The 22,161-nt window shown below is 35.4% G+C and overlaps 1 protein-coding gene across 2 annotated transcripts in view; it reads left to right on the top strand.

Annotated features, from left to right (window-relative positions):
* Window positions 1-5,788, top strand: part of LOC110575484 (bifunctional heparan sulfate N-deacetylase/N-sulfotransferase 3) — a 160,376-nt gene extending 154,588 nt beyond the window's left edge. For both annotated transcript variants that reach the window (XM_021684466.1, XM_021684465.1), the window contains 2 exons: window positions 1,381-1,483; window positions 5,669-5,788. In XM_021684466.1, coding sequence (XP_021540141.1) covers window positions 1,381-1,483; window positions 5,669-5,788 — 223 coding nt within the window. The remainder of the gene's footprint in view (window positions 1-1,380; window positions 1,484-5,668) is intronic.
* The last annotated feature ends 16,373 nt before the right edge of the window (window positions 5,789-22,161 follow it).

Raw genomic sequence — 22,161 nt, 5'->3', positions numbered from 1 at the left:
AAAAGGAAAAAGTAGCCCCAAGTGATACTTCTTTCTAATGAAGAGGAAAGTATAGCAATAGAATTATTAAATTACAAAAGCAATGTAAAAGAATTATCATTGCTGATTCTTACTTTTGCTTTTATATTCAAGCATGGAAATTACCATTTATTCATAATGAGTGATTATATAAAACATAACCAGAGACCAGTGAAGAAGAAAAGGCATTGTACTTAGAGTAAGGAGGCCTAGATTTAGGTCATGACCTGCATATGGAAAAAATATATAGTCCAAGAGAAATAAACCTTGACAAACATTTCCTGCTTTTTCATTTTTTATTCAACTAACATTCAGTGAACATTCAGAAAGACCAAACACTATGCTAAGTGCCATAAAATGGGAAGAATCCTGTACTCCATATCATTAAGGGGTTATAATGAAAGCTCAAAGGAGAAAGAGTTACATAAAATATTTTGGTAAACTGGGGCACCTGGGTGGCTCAGTCAGTTGAGTGTCTGACTCTTGGTTTTGGCTCAGGTCGTGATCTCAGGGTCATGAGATTGGTCCTACATCCAGCTCCATGCTCAGCATTGAGTCTGCTTCAGATTCTCTCCCTCTCCCTCTGACGCTCCCCCCACTCTTTCTCTCTCTCTAAAATAAATAAATGAAATCTTTAAAAAAATGTTTTCGTAAACTACAATGTAAGTTTAGTAAGTTAACTAACTGGAATTAAAATTAAAACTTAAAAAAATAATAAATAATAAATAAAACAACATGAAAGATAAAAAATAAATAAAATATAAATTTAATATGCTACTATTACTTTGATTATAGTTATGCCATGAAAATCCATATTTATAGGTACTGTGACTTTAATACAGAGCTCATACCAAAATAAGAAAGTGGCTCTGGAAAAATAAGTAAGTGGATTATAGCTGGAGAACCCTAAAATTAATCACTCCATGGCATACCAAAACCCTTTCTCTTCTAGTACTCTGTAATTGTATGGGATAAATACTACATACATCCATAGATATGGATGAAACCTGACTTGTCATTTTTAAACCCTACAAAGGAAAGAACAGACTTGAAATTTATAAAACTTTTTCCTTCCAGATGAAGGAGGTAGGATTATTAATTTCTATTAATAGGAGACCTTCTGCTGACAATTTTTCTATTAGGAGTCTGGCAAACTCACAAATATGACAGATGGACTAAGAATTCAGAAGTATGCCAAAAGGCTTTATGCAAAGTGACTTAATCAAAAAATATGCCAATTTCTCTGGTTATAGATTAAGATCCAAAAATATATTCATGGTTTTGGTCATTATACCTTATAAATTGCTTGAAAAATACTTTTTTGTGTTTTGTGTTTTGTTTTTTTAATTTTTTTTTTTTTAGGTTTGATTCTCATAAAGGCTTCTGGTGTCAGTTATTGGAAGAAGGTAAAACAAAATGCCTTGGAAAGAGCAAAGGAAGAAAATACCCTCCAATGGATCCTGATGTAAGTATAAAGCTTATAAATACAAATTAAATAAGCAAACTAATAAATAATATGTATTTTCTTATAAAAGTGGTTAAAATAAAAATTTAGTCCTTCTAAAAATTACAAGTGACATTTGGATTTCAAATGTATCCAGGTTGCTTATTTGGATTTTTCCAATGATACATTACCTGTCATACAAGAATAAAGGAAAACAACAGAATTTTCTATTTTGAAGCAGAACAAAGAAGGCAACATCTCATTACAAAAAGAATGATACATTCACAGAAAATTTAGCCCTAAAAATGAAACCAAGACAGGAAATACATCAACTGGAAACTGAAAACAGGACCAAAATATTTCTGTTTTTTCCCCCACTAAGTCACGCTATAGTAGTAAATGTGGCCTGCATAGTAATATTTCTTTGATAGTTTTCTTTGGATGATTATTAAAATTTACTTTCAGAGCACCATAAAAATAATCCTACACATTAATAGAAACTCAAGGGCAATTTCCATGGTATTTCAAGAAAGTAATATAAAATATATCATTTTCATTTATGTCAAAGCTATTTCTCTATTATATTTATTATATTTATTAAACTAAACTGTTCAAAAGACACTGTAGAACATCTTTCTTAGCATTTTATTTTACTCCTATCAAACACACTGAGACATAATATTAGATTTTGTAGTAGAGAAAGATAAGGAAAACAAAATTTTTTAGAATATCAGTACTTCCATATTGATACTCCAGCAAGGTTACTGTGTAATATATTCCAAGGATTTTTTAACTCACACTTCTGACACCAAATGTGTGGCATTTCATACCAACCAATCATGCAAATTTCTGCAGATACCAACTAGGTGCCCTACAATTTAACTCAATTGTGACACTAACTAAGACCCCACAGGTAAAGGGCTTACTACCACAAGAATGCCCTCCCTTCAGACTCCAATAGCAAGTAACAGGTTCCCAGGTTACTCACTTCTGTCCCAAGTGGCTACAAATCAAGTGTTCTCATGACCCCTTCCTCAGGTTTAAAATTTGCTATTACAGGGGCGCCTGGTGGCTCAGTCGTTAAGCGGCTGCCTTCGGCTCAGGTCATGATCCCAGGGTCCTGGGATGGAGCCCCGCATTGGGCTCCCTGCTCAGCGGGAAGCCTGCTTCTCCCTCTCCCACTCCCCCTGCCTGTGTTCCTGCTCTCACTGTCTCTGTCTCTGTCAAATAAATAAATAAAAAAATAAAATCTTAAAAAAAAAAATTTGCTATTACAGTTCAGAGAACCCAGGGAAACACTTTACTTTCTATTATCATGAAGGATACAAATGAATAGCCAGGGGAAGAGGCACACAGAACAAGGTCCAGAAGGGTGCTAAAGCACACGAGCTTCTGTCTCTGTGGAGTTTGTGGTGTATCACCCTCCCAGCACATGGATGCATTTACAGACCCTGATATTCTCCAGAGTCTTCATTTAGGGCTTTTACAGGGGTTCCTTTTAGGTATGCATGATTGATTAAATCACTGGCCATTAGTCATCATCTCAATCCCCAGTCCCTTTTTCCTTCTTTGGAGGTCAGAGGGTCGGGCTGAGAGTTCTCAACCTCTAATCTTACGTTTTGTTCCTCTAGCAACTAGCCCCCATCTGACACTATCTATGGTCCCACCAAGAGTCACCTCATTAGCATAAATTCAGGTATGGCTGAACTTGTTATGAATACAAAACACACTCCTTTCACCCCTATCACTCAGGGAATTGCAAGGGTTTTAGGAGCTCTGGGCCAGGAACCCGAAATGAAAACCAAATACATACATTTCTTATTATATCAAAATATCATGTATATACTGGGTTTATCTGAGGGCGTAGAGTGGTTGCTTTCATGCAAATAGTGACCAGAGAGAAGGCAAGAGTAGAGGAGCCTTCTTAGAGACAATGGACACACCACTGTGAGAATGAATGAGAGGAGGTGGTACTGTCACAACGTGGCTCCCTTCTCCCCTTATTACAGAAAAATGCCAGCACCCAACTGTCACCAAAACATCATAGAATGCATTTAACCCAGGTAAATTAAGAAAGCTGTTGGCCTGCTTCTACTTTTACTTTGTTTGTGAAAATATAGTGTGGAAAAAGAATAAAAACTGACATCCTAAATTAACACCATTAAATCTAATATCTCTCCAAATCAAAAGCATGTAATAGATTCTTTAGTTTAATAAAAGGCCAATATACAACCTGATATTGAATGTATTATATGATTCCTTCTTTTTATATTTTTATATTATAAAAGTATATATTATTATCTCCTCTTATTACATTATTTTACATGCGTTTGTATGAAGTAGTCAGATTACATTGGTATACATTAGCATATATCCTATCTGTGATTTTACCATCTAAAATATTCCCCCTTCTGAATGACGGTCAGATAACAATGTGTGTTCAATAAATCCTGCATACCACAAAGTTCTGTCCTAATAACTTTTGGCCTGAACATATTAGACTCTAAAACAGAACACATTATACATTGCAAATCTCATTTCATTTGTCTTGCCATAATGAGGGAGCAAAGCAACAAGAGGAAAGGGTACTTGAGTAAGGGGACATAATTACGGGGACACACATATCATAATAGGGCACAGGACAAGGGTTAGTCTACAGAGGTGCATTGACACAGGCAGCCAGGTATGAAAATAATGCCCCAAAGGCCAGTAGGTTGAGGCCAGTATCAGGAGGTTCAGTTCAGACACCAAAGGGATGGACAGTAGAAGTGGATCCCAGGAGGTTCAATTCTAGACTTAGTTAAAATGTTGGACAATTACTTACCAGATGGAAATATTAGAGAGCAAGCGGGCAAGAACTGGGTAGCCCCAGGCTGCTGCTATTCCAAGCAGGACTTGGGTCATAAAGAGAAACAGTACAAAGTGAGCCATTAAGAGAGAACAAAATGGGGAAGTTCAGAAACTCAGAGACAAGGATCTAAGGCTCCTTCCTAGATTCCAGGTCTGGCTGGCAGCAAAGGAGGCACAAAATTATCAGGCTCCCAGATATAGTATCTGGGAAATAAAATTTATCTCTACTGTTTTCTTTTGCTTGAGTATGCGAGCTCAGCCTGTCCGTGGTTTTAGAGCTAATGACTGAGGAAGACCAAAGACAGAAATGAGACAGACAGCCACAAATCACACAATGGTTTGGATTCTCCCTTGATCCCATTAATGGTTAGAAGATAGCACAAATATTCTATTGAATTCCAGTGATCATGATTCCTACAAAAGTCACTGTTACATCGAAATTATCAATACAAAATGAGACTTTCTTCTATGGTGTTTAAAATCGAGTACCAGATATGACATTTTAAAAGAATAGCACAAGGAATGAAATAAACATTGTTTAAAGGTTTGACTCTGCCGAAAATCTCAGAGTAGTACAAAGCCTGGAGGTACAGACACAGATGCAGAAATCCCCCCTTTACAACATTTCTAACAATGGTCATCCAACCTATATATGAATGCCACTAAATGCCATCTCACAGCACAGCCCTTTCCAGTCTTGACAGTTTCAATTATTAAAATCTTTTAGATGGTAAAATCACAGATAGGATACATGCTAAGAGGAATCTACCTCCCTCTAAGTCAAGATAGTTTACAAGGCATTATTTTCCTTCCTTGGGTCAAATCATACAAATATAGCAGGTTAGAGGTTAACCCAGTTAACCTACTACATTTTCAAGCCTGCCACAATACTGTTTTTAGCAATATGCCTTTGTATGCCTTAAAACATCTCTTCAGAAAGTGTTACGTACCTTCCAAATTTAAATGTAAATTAATGATGACCAAGGAGTATTTTATATTGTAGATGTACCCAACTAACGTTCTCTAAAGCAAAGATGATTTTAATAAGAGCATCATATTAGACCCAACAAGTTATCACAGCTATTTTTCTAGCAACTCAATCAAGTTATCTTAACATTTAATTCTGCACAATCAAGTAAATCACATGCTTAATACAAAACCTCTTTCCCTAGTAAAAACAGTGTATGCAGGTAGAGCGTCTATTTTGAAGAAGAGAGTCGCTGTGCTTGTGTTGTGCTAAATAAATAGCCCAGGTGCTTAGTATAAATCTCAGGTATGGTACACTTAAACATCACCACAGTATATGAAGTATACTTTAATCAACAAAGTGAAATGTCCTTTTGTGTCCCACCTCAGAGCAGAGCGTTTCTGTCAAGCTACTACCGAGATCACAACGTGGAACTGTCCAAACTGCTACACAGACTGGGGCAGCCTCTGCCATCCTGGCTGAGACAGGAGCTGCAGAAAGTGAGATAGCACTGAGAAAACTTCTTGAGAGCCCATCTGCCATGTAACATTCATCTTTCCCAAAGCTTCCAGAAGCTACCAAAAGGCTGTTTAAAAATATACCTCTTCAAATGAGAAAAAAAGAACAAAGTTCCTTCCATGTGCTGGCATGTGGATGATTAGAAAAACAAAAACAAAAACAAAAACAAAAACAAAGAAAGAAAAAAAAAGAAAACATACCTGTTACAAGCCTTGAGGCCTATGGCCTTTCTCTTAATCCATATCTGAGCCTGTGGGATTATTGTAGACTACCGTGCACTCATGTGGAAGTCAACTGCAACCAATATAGGTATCAGACGCAAATGCAGAATTGTTCCATTTCATAGTAATATTTACACTTTTATATATCAACTAAGATTGTGTCTCTGTAGATTTTTAGACCACTGTTTGCCTGTAAAATGTTTTCTTATTCTTTGATTCTATAAAGTGTCCTATAAAACAAGAAGCAAAATAAACATCACAATGTAGCATAAAATGCCAAAGGCATAATACCCATGAAAAATGCTTGCCAAGATATAAATCCACTGAATATTTAAAAAGAATTATAAATTACAATTTGTGCTAGATCAGAGAGTGAAAAGTCATATATGAGGTTTATCTGCATCAAAATAAAAAGGTAAGTGCTATAGCAAAGAAAAAAGTGATTTTTCATACACATACTCTAGTGCATTTATGTAAAAATTACTAACTTCTCTGTCGTAATGTAATTGTTGTGCTGAGACATGTTGTAAAGCCATCGAAAGGCATATGGAAACACGCTGAGTATACTAAAACAGTAAATAGTAAAGTGTACTCACGAAATCCTCTAAAAGGGAGAAATTGTAGGGGTCTGAAGATATACCATTGACAATTTATATCCTTTTTGTGAGCTACAAATCTACTCCAATAGTCCTCACTGGTTCTACAGAAACACTCGCTTAGAATGTGAGGTATGTGTCATCTCCAGAAACATACTGACTTTTAAAAGTAAATAACTTTTTTTTAAATCTTCTCCAGAACAAGACCTATTAAATGAAAACTAAGCACAGTGTCTCTAGATGATATGTTGTTATTCATATTTAAATTACAGAAAAACTACATTTTCCCAGATAGTTCAAAATGAAATTGTGTAATGTAGAGATTTATAACAAAAAACAAATTGATATATGATTTTTAATCTCATATTTCCCATGATACTTTTAATATAAGGCAGAAGAAAATAAGTCAGGGCCGCGTCCCATTTTTTTTTAGAATATTTTGTATATTCTCTTATGGAAGACAATAAAACATAGTTAAGTATAAGGATTATCTACCAAATTAAATGGAGGAAGTACAAAGATGAGCCAGATATGATTCCTTAACTTAAATTTTAATTGATCATATGATTAATAAAGTATTCAAAAAAGAAAAGAATCATACTATTGTCCTATGCTTACATTTACTTAATTTTTAAATTCACTGTACACATAAAAAATTAAGTAGTAAATTCCCTGCTATGATTACATAAGCCATTATAAAATGTTATCAAAAGTATGATCAGGAAAAAAAATATATGCAAGGAAAAGCTACTGCCCAAATATTTTCTTTGCCATTATAATGTGTGAAACTAAACTCTATCAACCATTCACTAATTAGAATACAAATTTTGAGATCCTTCCATTACTATAAATTTTTTAAATCACATTATAATTATTAAATTTTTTTTAAAGTTTTATGCACCCAAATGATACAGTGTTTTAAACAAACAAGCTAATAGCCAAAAGAACTGGAGAAAGAACAAGTTTTTAAGACCCCTACTGTAAAAGCAAAATCAAAGTCATTTGGACAAATATTGTGAACTCAATCTTCATGCTTACTGCTGCCTTTTTTAAAGCAGCACTTTCCCAGCATGGTAGGAAAATGAATGTAGTCTTTCATCTCCACTAATTTAAGAAAATTGGCTTAAGAGGGGCACACATAGTGAGAGTAAGCCCCAGCAGTTACATACAGTGTCATGTTTTTATTTTGACAACATTTCTACTGATAAAAAAAAGAAAAAAAAACTGATACATTTGTATTTTAATGATGAGATGTGCATTTAAATTTCTAAACAAAGCTGCTCATGGCATAATTTTGTCTAGGTAAACTGAGTCAAGTGAACAGCCTACCCTCTAAGATAAATGTTAAAAGACATACTGGATGCTTGTATAATGAAAGAAAAAGGAAAAGACCATACCAAAATTTACTCATTCACAGGATAGGCATTATGCTATCTATAGTAGCAGACCTTTGAAAGGATTTTTGACCACCCAATGTATCTTGGAGGCAACATCAAATTCTAGAGGACATACATACTTTCTACATTATATACTCCAGCTGGTGATTAAGATAGTCTAAAAGTAACATAATTGCTTATGAGAAAAGAATGAGAGCTAATGTGACTTAAAACTAGCTTTGTATAGAATTCCTTTTTCATTGCTTAAATTGGAACTTCCTCAGGAAGAAATGAAATGGTTATTTCAATGTTTATAGCTATGATATTCTTGTCATTCACATTGAATGAAAATTACTGGAAACATTTTTTCTCTGAGTTTTTTAAAATAAAAAACCTAAATATAATTCTGATAGTAGCATGGTACCTCATATGTACAACAATAAACTGTGATAAGAAAATGAAGAGTTTGGGCCTGGTGATTTTAGGTAAGAAGTAGGTATTTGCTTGTTTGTGTTTGCCTGGGACAGAGTGGGAGGTGGCCATAGAACACAGATACCACTAATATAATTTAAAAATGGAGAGATGCATGGAAATCTTCCAATTAGGAAATAGATAACTTTATTTTTAATAATATAACCCTTCACGGATCCTTCTAATCAATATTAGCAATTTTTTTTTAGTTCTAATAGATATGAAGCAACTCCCAGGGTCACTGTGGGATCCTAGAGTAAGACAATAAGAGAAACACTCAGCTGTTACTTAACAAACTTGAGAACCTGAATGATTACATCATTTCTTACTCCCAGTACTCTGCTCTGCTTCCCACAAATGGGCTCCTTTCTTTAGAGCTGCAATAGGTGTTAGCTAATCTCTCTTTTATTAAAAATCTATCAAAACAATCTCTGCCAAAACAAACAAACAGACAAACAGACGTGGGGGGAGTCAGCCATTTATCCACATCTTCCACGAACTTTTTTTCTCTATTCCAGCCTCTTTCTTTTCTAGAAATCAGATTTTCTCATGTTGCAATGCCGCCCTGCCACCCCCACCTACATGCGCCGTTTGATTTCCCCATAGGTTTGTCTCCCACACACACAGTTCTCTAGTATGGAATACATCGGACGACTCATTTTCTCTCTAAATACGTCATCCTATATTCCATCTACTCCAGGACCAACTGGTGACGGTTAATAAACCAACCGAATCAACATTAGTGGCTTATAATGACTTAAAATATTATATTTTCCAGAGATATCAGTATTGCAATTTCCAAGAGATACATTTTAACCCAAAGTCTCTAATGGGGAGGCACTGAACTGCTCATACGTTTGGTATGGAGGGATTTCTCTAATTTCAAATTACACTCTATCACTGAATTCTATTCTGCCAAAGCTGACTCTGCTTGGTTACCACCTACAACATAGCTGCTGCCTTCTTCCTGCCCATCCCACCCCAATCACACATACCACCATCCCCAAATAGTTGGCAGTCATGGAAAGAGCAATGAATACTTGCAGTGGATAATCCTTAAGAAATTATTTGTGTTGGCTAGAAATGTCTACCTTCTCTTCACTTACTTTACCTAAGAGCAGACTAAATTTATAGCCAAGACAGCGTGACATTTATTCCATTCCCAAGAAAACCTAGACTCTACTTTGAGTATGCCACTCACCTGTGGCCAAGGGTACCTAACAGAATTTGGGGGCCACGTCCCACCACCCAGTGCTACTACTAGTTGTTGCCATTTATTGTCCTCAGTAAATTGTCTATACGTTCTCTATACATTCACTGCTCTCAACAAATGTCACAATTTATTCACTTATTCATTATATAAAATTTATTTTTTAACCTCCCCTTGTACCTTCTTCCATTAATCCTATATCAATCTTAATCTGTGAGTTTCTATCATTTCTCAGCCTATGCCCAAAAGTTATAAATACAAAGACCAGTAAATCATTAAAATTGGAACCTGCTATATTTTCACCATCTCCTTTGGAGCATCTCTTAGAGAAAGGAATCATGACTAGTGTCAATAAGTATTTAAGAAAGACATTTACTTGCCAGATTTAGGCAAATATTTTATTTGCCTAGCAATCCCTTTCAAGGAAGTAAAAGCAAATTTCACAAATTTATTACCCGCAGCATAAAGTCTCCAAGATATTGTTGGGAAGAATGTATTTACCCATATTTTATCATACAGAAAACTGAATTAAACTTAATGAAATGTGAAACATTTCCAAAGCACACAGGATCTGTGACAAACCTTACATAAAACTGTCTACATCAAGCTGCTTCTTGGTTGTGAGGGAATAAATTAAGTACAGGAAATGCCTGCTGTCTACATATCTGATGCCAAAATGCTCTATTTCGAATCAATAACTAAAATGGAAACCAGATCTTGCTCTTAAATATTATGCAAAATTTATACAGTTGGACCAGAGAAGATTGGTCTTCCTTTCTCTATTTGGTAAATAATATTCTGAATCTGATTTTTTTTTTAAGTTTCAACCACTTTAAACAGAAATACAAGCTCAAAATGTTATATACTCCTAGGGTTCTAGTGTATATTTTCAGAATTTGTGAAATTTATGTCCTTCAAAGCAAACACAACTTTTATTTTTTTATTTTATTTTTACCTTAATTAAAATCTGTTTTACTGATAAAAAATGCTAACCATCATCTAAACTTTCAGCAGGTCATAATCACTGATCACAGATCACCATAACAAGTTTAATAATTATGAAAACAAACACAACTCTTAAAGGCCCACAAAACCTACTATCAGAAAATAAAGTCTACTTCACATACAAATAAATATGTTCACAAACTTTTAAGCAGTTAAAGACTATAATTTTAAAAATAACAAAAAGCTATGAAAATATAATATTGAGAAATTTTCATTCCCATCTAGGATCAACTTGATAAAACCATATTGTTTCTACCCCCAATTTATTATAGGGATGTCCTCAGTACAACTAGAGCAGCAATGAGGATAGATCCAGACTATAGTCCAATATTTATTCTTAACTAAATATCATTGGATAGGTCACTTTTCCGTTTTGGGCCTCAATTTCTCCATCTGTTAATGGAAGAAGTCAAATGTGACCACTGTAAACCCATTTTCTCCTTGCTTTATTATCAGTTGTTGTAACATTTGACTCTCCCTGTCTCTCACGTATTCTGCCACCAGGCAGGAGCCATGAATTATCTAGGTGGTCAAGCTGCAAGCAGCAACTGGGCCTAAATAGCTCAACCTGTCACTCCTCACTTCTCTTAGGAGAACATTCTGGTTTGCTTGCGGCCTGTAGTAAGTTCAGCAGAAATCTATGTTTAAGTATATTATTTAAAGCCGCAAACATAACAAAAAGAGCTTAGAAACAAAAATAAAAATATGAATATATGCTCAAAAATTAGGAGGATGAACAAGAGTATAAATGAGAAGGGGGCGCCTGGGTGGCCCAGTCAGTTAAGTGTCTGCCTTCAGCTCAGGTCATGAGTCCAGGGTCCTGGCATCGAGCCCCACATCCCCACTCAGCAGGGAGTTTGCTTCTCCCTCTTCCTCTGCCCTTTCCCCCACTCACATGCTCTATCTCTCTCTCAAATAAGGAAATAAAATCTTTAAAAAAAAAAAGTATAAATGAGAAGAATAATATAAATGAGCTAAATGTCTGATCCTTCAGTGGGAAGCCAACAGATATTGCTTAAAGTTGACACACACAAAGAAATTAAGGTAAAAGATAATCAGAATTATGGAGATAATCAACACAACTTGAACAGAGAAGGTAAAATAATAATAAATGGGACTAGACTGTGGGACAAGGGAGAAATATTTGAATTTTTATTTCCAAGTATCTGTACTATTTTTATCACAACAGCAATAATCTATCGTTAAAAAAAAAAAAAGTCTAAATATTCAGGACCAACAGTGGCCAGTTTGGTGGGAAGAGCACAGAGGAAGAGATCTAAGCAGGAGCTGACTTCAGCACATCAGATACTGGATATTATCCAGATTAAATAATAGGTAAGACCTCCGTCTTGATGCATAGCCTTACTTAGTACATTAGTGCAGTGGTTATGAAAGTACAGTCTTGGACCTCTAGCCAAACCAAGTCCCCTTCAGGGGGTCTACAGGGTCAAAATATTTTTATAATAATACTAATTTATTATATTCCTGTCATTTTATTGATTTTCCCCCAATTTTGCAATAGCAATAATGGATAAAACTGCTGGTGCTTTAACATAAATCAAGGCAGTGACATCAATCTGTACTAGTAGTCATTATATTCTTCACCATCACACACACACTCATTAAAATAAAAAAGTCAGCTGCACTTAAGAATGCCCTTGATGAAGCAGTAAGAATTATTAATATATTATTAAATTTCAACCTTGAGTACCTGTCTTCTTAATACTCGCTGTGACAAAACGTGAAGTATGCCTAGAGCACTTCTGCCACATACTGAAGTAGATAGTTGTCTCAGGCAAAAGCACTTGAGCAACTGAGTTGCAAATTGAACTAGTTATTTTGGGTTTTTTCTTATTTTTATTCAATATATCTAAACTAAAAGAAAACTAGCTACTTCATTTGTGGAGCATCATTTTTACTTGAAAAAATGACTGATAGAGAACTATGGTTATATAGACTTCAGTAATTGGCAAAGATTATTTTTGAAAATGAACAAAGTGAGCCTTCACTTCAAGAAAAACAATTAGCTGTATTTATTGCCAATGATAAAATTTGAGCTTTCAAGTGAAAATTAAAAGTTTGTAGAACTTGTATCTGCTACTAAGAAGTTAACAGCAGACTAATATTTAAATACTTTTTGTGAAGAGATTGATGGTGATATTAACAAACATTATTTTCTAATATTATATAATGAAATGTATTAACATTTGGAAGATCTGCATGACTCAGTGAACCAGTATTTTCCAAATGACCTTTGCATGAGGTTATAGACTCATTATACCTGGTACATCATTATAATAGTAAAAGTTCAATTCTTGGGACAAGACAAACTAATAGTTTTAAATGTAGCAGAATGTGAAAAGTTTATTGAGCTGGTTTCAAATTCAACATTACAAATACCTTTTAAGAAAATGTCACTTCTCAAGTTTTAGTGTAGTATCAAAGCAAAATACCCACAATAATCTGAAAAGGCTATAAATACACAGTTCCCTTTCCCAAAGACGTATTTGTGTGGGATCAGATTTTCTTCATCTACTTCAACAAAAACAATGTATCAAAATAGATTGAATGCAAAAATAAATATCAGCACCCCGCTGTCTTCTATTAAGCCAAACATTAAAGAGATTTGCAAAAATGTAACACAACGCCACTCACTATTTTTTTTTTCTTTTGGGAAACAGTTATTTTTCATTAAAACTATGATCTTAATATAGGTTTGCTCTTGTTACTTTTAAATTAATTAATACTTTTTAATTCCTCAATTTAAATCTCTAATGAAATAAATATTGATAGATACAACTCTTACAAACAAAAACGCTTTGGAGTCCTCAATAATTTTTTAAAATGTAAAGGGATCCTCGCACCAAAAAGTGTGAGAGCTGCCGGCATAGGAGTTGGAAGTAATTTAAGTACCAAAAGCCAAGACTTATACCATAAACAACAGACTAGAAGGAAAACAGATGGGAAGCCAGACTACACCTCCTATCACCCTCCCATTCCATCCCAGACTGGAAGTTGCCTGGCTGGAAATTTAAAAATACTGGAAAGGGAAAAGAGAGAAGTACACCTGAGAATGAGATTCTTCTCCCCGCCTCCTTCCTCCTTGCCACCAAAGTGAGTTTTGGGAAAATGAAAGGATGAGCGATCTGAGGATCCAAGAGTAGAGAAAGCTGTGTCCTACTTTCAATCTAAAACTCTGAAAGCAGCAACCTCCTCTCTCTGCTCTGCTCACCAATGGTGTGGGAGCAAAACAGTTCAAATAGCACATGGTGTTCTAAGCATATAGGACCTAGGAAGGCACAGGTTCCACAGTGGCACAGGAACATAAAATTCCCATTCTCTATGGAAACTGCAGAAATCTCTAACAGCCCTTTTAGACCCAAAGAGACTGGGCAGCTAGAACCAGGAAAACACCTAATGATCTGCCCAGACTGATGACTGTAGGGCATGAGAGGAACCCAGACCACGGAAGCTAGATGCCACTTACCAAAGATGGAACTTGAGAAGGTTCACCCAAAGCCAGCATAGGACAAATGACAGCTGAGGCCCAGAGGTCACCCTCTCACTTCATGTCCATTGTCATGACCACCTTGGGAAGAAAGGGAAGAGAAGAATCCTGAATTTGACTGGGCTTTCCTAAAATAGACTTAAAAGTTCCCAGTGATGAAATATATCTTGAATGGGGACACTTATTGAAAACTATATTCTGGGGCACCTGGTGGCTCAGTAGTTAAGCGTTTGCCCTCAGCTCAGGTCATGATTCCAGGTCCTGGGATCGAGCCCCGCATCGGGCTCCCTGCTCCACAGGAAGCCTACTTCTCCCTCTCCCACTCCCCCTGCTATGTTCCCTCTCTCGCTGTGTCTCTCTCTGTCAAATAAATAAATAAAATCTTTAAAAAAAAAAAAAAGAAAACTACATTCTGCACAGGTTGTGGATCATGGAATTCATTCCCACTATATAAGCATTACATCCTAGGTTCAATTAGCAACAATGGAGACTCATGGAAAAAAAGGCAACAGCTAGGGTTGACTATTGATAGACTGATAGACGCAGCCTCAGTTAAGAAGAGCTAGGGACGTGCATAGTGATGTAGTAGGCTTGAATCTACAGATGGAACACATCTGCAGATTTTGATCTTCCTCCAAAGTAATCTGTTCCATCCCGTGGTGGACACACCCTGAGAGTATAATATTGCCTGGAGAGTTGGTGGAATCTCTAAGGAGGATAGTCACTCTCTTGATTAGCACATCCCACATTCACTCTGGAATCCTATTGGCTCTATCTTCAGGTCTATCCCAAACCTACCACTTCTCAGCAACTCCACTGCTACCACCCTGTTCGGAAATAACATCATCTTTATCTTGGATAGCTTCCCTGCTTCCATCCCTGTGCCCAATGATCTACTGTCACTCAACATCCAAAAGTAACCTTCTCACAAAGTAAGTCAGAGCAATCTTCTATTAAAAATCCTGCAGCAGGCTCCTTTCCAGTCACAGCACGACTTACATGATCTGACATCCATTGCCTTTATGACCTCAGTTCTTCTTCCCCCTCTCTCATTATGCAACAGTTGCACTGACTTCTTTGCTGACTATTTTAAAGCCTTTGTACTGACATTTCCTCAAATGTCCACATGGCTTAACTCCTGCAGTTTATTTGGGTCTTTGTTCAAATGTCATCTTTTTGAAAAGGCCAACACCGACAACCTTACATATAAAATTTTCGTCCTTTTTCCTCCTCCCCTGCACTCCTGATTCCCATTACCCTAATTTTATTTTTTTTACCATTATATTTATGATCTCATAACTATATAATTTACCAACTTTATTATATCTGTTGTCTTCTACTCAAGTAAGTTTCTCAAAGGCAGATGTATTTGTTTTCTTACATCAGTGTACCCCCACATTTATGTATCTAGTCTCTGACACTTAATTGGTGTTCAATAAATACTTGGTTGAATGAATTCATTTGGCAATAAAAACTGGGAAAGGCAAAGGATGATAATTTAAACAACTGCATATTTCCTTACATTTAAGTGTTAGAAAAAATATACAAACCAGTAAGTTTGATTAAGAAAGATATATATTTCTCCAATCATGCAGAAATTTACAATTCTAGGGCGCCTGGGTGGCTCAGTTGGTTAAGCGACTGCCTTCCGCTCAGGTTATGATCCTGGAGTCCTGGGATCGAGTCCCATATCGGGCTCCCTGCTCAGCGGGGGGTCTGCTTCTCCCTCTGACTCTCTTCCCTCTCGTGCTCTCTGTCTCTCATTCTCTCTCAAATAAATAAGTAAAATCTTAAAAAAAAAAAATTTACAATTCTAGGGCTTTCTTCAAAATGACATTTCTTCAAATGAGCCTGGGTGGCTCAGTCTGTTAAGTGTCTGCCTTTGGCTCAGATCATGATGCCAGGGTCCTGGGATTGAGTCCCGCATGCGGGGGGGGTGGGGAGGGTGTCCCTGCTCAGCGGGGAGTCTGCTTCTCCCTCTCCTCTATCTCTACCCCCTGCGTGTGTGTGATGTCTCTCAAATAAATAAAATCTTAAAAAAAATTTTTTTAACAACAATAAACTAATTCAGACTTTAAATAGTAATGCATTCCTAAGAATTAAAATTAGCAAAACAATGTTTAAATGTAAAACAAAACAAAACTAATTTTTAAATAGTACTATTTGCCACATTATTCTAGTAAATTATTCTAATAACAATACTAAAAAGGGAAATACAGCTAACTCCCTTTTACAAATGAATAAACAGGTTTCAAAAAGGTAGATAGCTTTCACAAGGTCACATAAGAAGCAAAGTCAAAGATTTGAGTCCAGATTTATATTTATCTCATACCTAATATCATTTTTCCTCCTTTATAACACACCAGTTAAGAATGTGAACTCTGAGCCAGTGACACAACATTCAAATCCCAGATCTAACCTTATATTACTTATTTCTCTGTACCTCAATTTACTCATCTGTTAAAAGGAAATAACAATAGTATATCCTCATACAATTGCTGTGAAGATGAAATGAGTTAATAAGTATGTAAGTACTCAGTAAACATTAGCTATTATCATTATCATTGATTATTACCTACTGAGGCAATAATAACAACTAACTGTTCTTTTCAGAACCCCTTTTGTCTACTCATGTTGTATAATTTTCCTTAGACCTTCTCAATCATTACTGTCCAGTGCCCTAAAGAATGATGAGTGTTCAAAAATTCTTACTGCTTTTAGCAAATTTACTGAATTCCAAGGATTTCTTTTAGAATTCTTCTGATTTCTAAGACATACTATCCATTTCCATTTACATAAATTATTATACAAATAAAAGGGTTTTAAATTAGAGAAATATAAAAGTCATTTCTCTGGTTGTAGTTCTACTTAGTTTTCTATAAATTTATTCAGAATTTAAAAACTACTAAAATATCTAATATATTACTTTGAGTATTCTCATATATCATCTTAAGTCTTTTATTTCACCCACTGAAATAAAAGAATTCTCCCAACAACCTCCCCTCTGGCAACCATCAATTTGTTCTCTATAGTTAACAGTCTGGATTATTGTCTCTTTTTTCCTTCACTTGTTTTGTTTCTTAAATTCCACATATGAGTGAAATCATACAGTTTTTGTCTTGCTCTGTCAGACTCATTGCACTTAGTATCATACCCTCTAGATCCACCCATGTTGTTGATAATGGAAAATTTCATTCTTTTATGGCTGAATAACACTCCCTTATATATATATATATATGTATATACATATATACACACACACACATATATATACATACCACGTCTTATCTATTCATTCATATTTTAGCTATTGTAAATAATGCTGCAGTAAACATAGGGGTGCACACATCTTTTTGAATTAGTGTTTTTATTTCCTATGGGTTAATGCCCAGTAATGGAATTACTAGATCATATGGTAATTCCATTTTTAATTTTTTGAGGAACTTCCATACTGTTTTCCACAATGGCTGCACCAATTTGCCTTCCCAATAGTGCACAAGTGTTCTTTTTTCTCCACATCCTCACCAACACTTGCTATTTCTTACGTTTTTTATTTTAGCCTTTCTGACAGGTGACAGCCTATATCTGAGGTGATATATCATTGTGACTTTAATTTGCATTTCTCTGATGATTAGTGATGTTGGGCATCTTTTCATGTGTCTGTTGGCCATCTGTATGTCTTCTTTGGACAAATGTCTCTTCAGGTTCTCTGTCCATTTTTTATGAGATTATTTTTTGGTGTTGAGTTGTATGAGTTCCTCATATATTTTGGATATTTACCCCTATTCAGATAGATCATTTGCAAATATCTTTTCCTATTCAGTAGGTTGCCTTTTTGCTTTATTGATGGTTTCCTTCACTGTGCAAAAGCATTTTATTTTGGTATAGTCCCAATACTTTAATTTTGCTTTTGTTGCCCTTGTCTGAAGAGACATATCTAGAAAAGTGTTTCTATGGCCAATGTCAAAGAAATTACTGTGTTCTTCAAGGAGTTTTATGGCTTCAGGTCTCACATTTAGGTCTTTAATCCATTTTGAGTTTATCTTTGCGCATGGTGTAAGAAAGTGGTCTAGTTTTATTCTTTTGCATGTAGCTGTCCAGTTTTCCTAATATGATTTATTGAAAAGACTGTCTTTTTCCCATTGCATATTCATGCCTCCTTTGTCACAGATAACTTGACCATAAAAGCCTGGGTTTATTCCTGGACTTTCTATTCTATTCCATTGACCTATATGTCTGTTTTTTGGCCAGCACCATACTGCTTTGATTACTACAGCTTTGTACTATATCTTGAAATCTGGGATTGTGATACCTCCAGTTTTGTTCATCTTTTTCAAGATTGCTTTGGCTATTTGAAGTCTTTTGTGATTCCATACAAATTTTAGGATTATTTGTTCTAGTTCTGTGAAAAATGCTGTTGGTATTTTGATAGGGATGGTATTAAATCTGTAGATTGCTTTAGGTAGAATGGATATTTTAATAATATTGGTTCTCCCAGGAGCGCCTGGGTGGCTCAGTTGGTTAAGCGGCTGCCTTTGGCTCAGGTCATGATCCTGGAGTCCCGGGATCGAGTCCCGCATCGGGCTCCCTGCTCGGCAGGGAGTCTGCTTCTCCCTCTGACCCTCCCCCTCTCGTGCTCTCTCATTCTCACTCTCAAATAAATAAATAAAATCTTTTAAAAAAAAAATAATTGGTTCTCCCAATCCACAAGCATGGAATATCTTCCATTTGTTTGTGTCATCTTCAATGTTTTATAGTTTTAGGATTTTATTTTACTTTTTAAAAAAGGAATGTTAAAATTTTTCTAGATTCAGCTCAAGTTAAAATTTTTCAGAGAGAATTATACAAGTCTTGCCATTTGAGAATCAAACAGAAATTCATTAATATAGTCCTCACTACCTAATGAGGAATATAAACTTCTAATACCAAGATTGTGAAGACAGTGAAGACCTATTACAATTACTGACCTATAAGGATCAGTTTCAAAGTTTGTCATAAAATTTTCTCTGTGATATGATTTCCATTATAAGATTTAAAATATATCCCCATATGCAGGGGGAACCTCAATTTAAAATTTTTGGTAAAGACAAAGGTAAGATGTGCCCAGGACCAAAAAAAAACACTTGTCATTTTTGCTTTAAAATACTAACTTATAATTCATTTTTCCTTTTGAAAATTGTGTATAATTTCCCAGAAAATTTTTTTCACCTTTATCATGCCAGCTTCCTCATTCAACAAACATTTATCGAGCATGTACCATGAACCAAGTCCTGCTATAGCTAAGATGAATATGCTTATATCCTTGTTCTCTGGTAGATTGGGCAGAAATATTTTATTGCTCCTACAAAATCATTGTCTACTTTGATACACTCCACATTAAAATACGTATCAACTTAAATACTTTAGACAACAGGAAATGAATTAAATCTTTACCTGATTAATTCAATATTTTTAAAAACTTACACATCAAATTCAGATATAAAAAAGCCTGTGGTTTTCAATCATATTCTTAGAATCTATGTCTAGGGGAAAGTTGTTCCTTTCTAGTAGAACCTCAGTTTTCAATATTACTATGAATATTATACAAAGCGGGAGTTCAGAGGGTAGCTTGGTAGACCATTATATATGATGACATTTTCATGCTATTATCTACACATTCACTTATACATTCATGCACAATAATAAATGGTATGTTTTAAGTTAAAACCTTCTAGGGTTTTAAACAGACCTAAATAATAGGGTAACAGAGCCACCTAGTGGCACCTTATAAAAATTGGTTGCTTCTTAAAATTTTCATTCCATTAAATTTATATAAACATAAGCTCATCTTTTCAATAACACAGATATTTAAAATTCTTATGGATGATGGATGCCTGGGTGGCTCAGTCGGTTAGGGCTTTGACTCTTGATTTCAGCTCAGGTCATGATCTCAGGGTTGTGAGATCAAGTCCTGTATCAGGCTCTGTGCTCAGCTAGGAGTCTGCTTGAGATTCTTTCTCTCCCTCTCCCTCTGCCCCTTCCCCTGCTTGTGTGCACTCACTCACTCTCTCTCTCTTTCTGTCTCTCTCTCTCCCTAATAAACACATAAAATCTTTGAAAAAAAATGGGGGTCTAAGTACTAAAGTAACTGACATCATGAAATATCTATGAAGTGTATTATAGGAGAAAATAAAAAGAAAAACAAAATTTTAGCAAGTGATTATTAAATTTTCAAATTGCTTTAATATGTGTAGTATAGCTTGCATTAGCTATTTTACAAATATAGTTTATACTCTAAAACAGTAATAAGACCTTCCATTTTAATGTACTATTAATGAATGATTTATTACATAAATCATCTTCTTTTGCATAAATGCATGCAAGCCCCCCCCAAAAAAGGCCTCATTAGTAAATAGATTAAACCAAAGATCAAGGATCACAAGCCACCTGTGAAGGGAAGAAAGAAAAAGTTGGGCTTTTGAGATTTTAAATATTTAATGAAATATGTGTACAACTTCTCACTGGCATGTGCATTTCTACAATCAAGCTAAGCAATCACTCTTGAGGTGATGAAGGCCAACTTAAGATCAGAGAACAACTGGGCAACTCCACAACTGGTCATGTTAAACAATAAAGGGCTCAGTATGTTGCTTTCTAAACTTCCCAATAAATATATACATTATAGATGTTTCATGGAGTCATTTACTCTAGTACCAAAGCTCCAAAATCCCTTTGACCCACCATTACCTCAAAATTCATTAATCCGACTCACATTTTCAGTGTCCCCACTATTCTAATGTGTTATCATGGCTCCTTATCTAGTTTAAATTCCATGGCAAATCAACATGACCCCTCCCTACATACATTCCCCTTCCCATCGCTCACCTTGTTTACTTTCTTGGCAAACCTCAACCTTAGTTAGTTCCAACTCATCAGCTTAACAACTATACCTATGCAGCCAAGCTTGGTGTGGAGAAAATCTACAATCACGCTAATATTTTAATTTAAACGAACCTAAATTCATTATGAGAACTTAAGTGGCTCCTGAATGCGGCCCAGGAACCCTACATTTCCTAGTCTACTCACACTATCTCCTACCTATACATACCTTCTCCACTCTCCTCAAATATCCAACACTCCCTCCCTGCAACTTCTCAGTTGATGACCTTAACTTTCTATTACTGTGGGGATATTAATAAAAGAGAATATTCAAAAGTTCACACCACCACATCACTCACCTACCAGCATCTATGCCCATATACTCCTGTTTCTGTAGATGAACTGCTTGAACCACCATCATAGGCCAAATCCTACTTTGTGTGTAAGATCCCACAAGCAATTGCATAAGAAATTCACCAAAACTCTCCTACACCACCAATTGTCCATTTCCACTGGATCTTTCCCATCAGAATACAAACATGCTTTACGTTCTCCCATGCTTAAGAAATAATCCACTCATCTCTTTGTTTAAAATTGAAGTATAATTAACATATAATGTTATATTAGTTTCAGGTATACAATATAATGGTTGTATTAGTGTCAGGTATACAATATAATGATATACAATTCTATACATTTCTCAGTACTCATCAAGATAAATGTACTCAAAATCCCCTTTATTTATTTCACCCATCCCCCACCAACATCCCTTCTGGCAACCACCAGTTTGTCTTCCCTATTTAAGAGTCTGTTTTTTGGTTTGTCTCTTTTTTCTTTGTTTACTTGTTTTGTTTCTTAAACTCCACATATCATTGAAATCAAATGGTTTTTGTCTTGCTCTGTCTGACTCATTGCACTTAGTATTATGTAGACCCTGTAGACCCACCCATGTTGTTGATAATGGCAAGATTTCGTTCTTTTATGGCTGAGTAACACTCCATTGTATATTTATACCACCTCTTCTTTAACCATTCATCTATTGATGAACACTGGTTGCTTTTCATATTTTAGCTATTGTAAATAATGCTGCAGTAAACCAAACAAAAATAATGCTGCAT

The sequence above is a fragment of the Neomonachus schauinslandi genome, chromosome 2, assembly GCF_002201575.2.
Source record: "Neomonachus schauinslandi chromosome 2, ASM220157v2, whole genome shotgun sequence".
Classification (NCBI taxonomy): Eukaryota; Metazoa; Chordata; class Mammalia; order Carnivora; family Phocidae; genus Neomonachus; species Neomonachus schauinslandi.
This window is presented reverse-complemented; position numbering and strand designations above follow the sequence as displayed.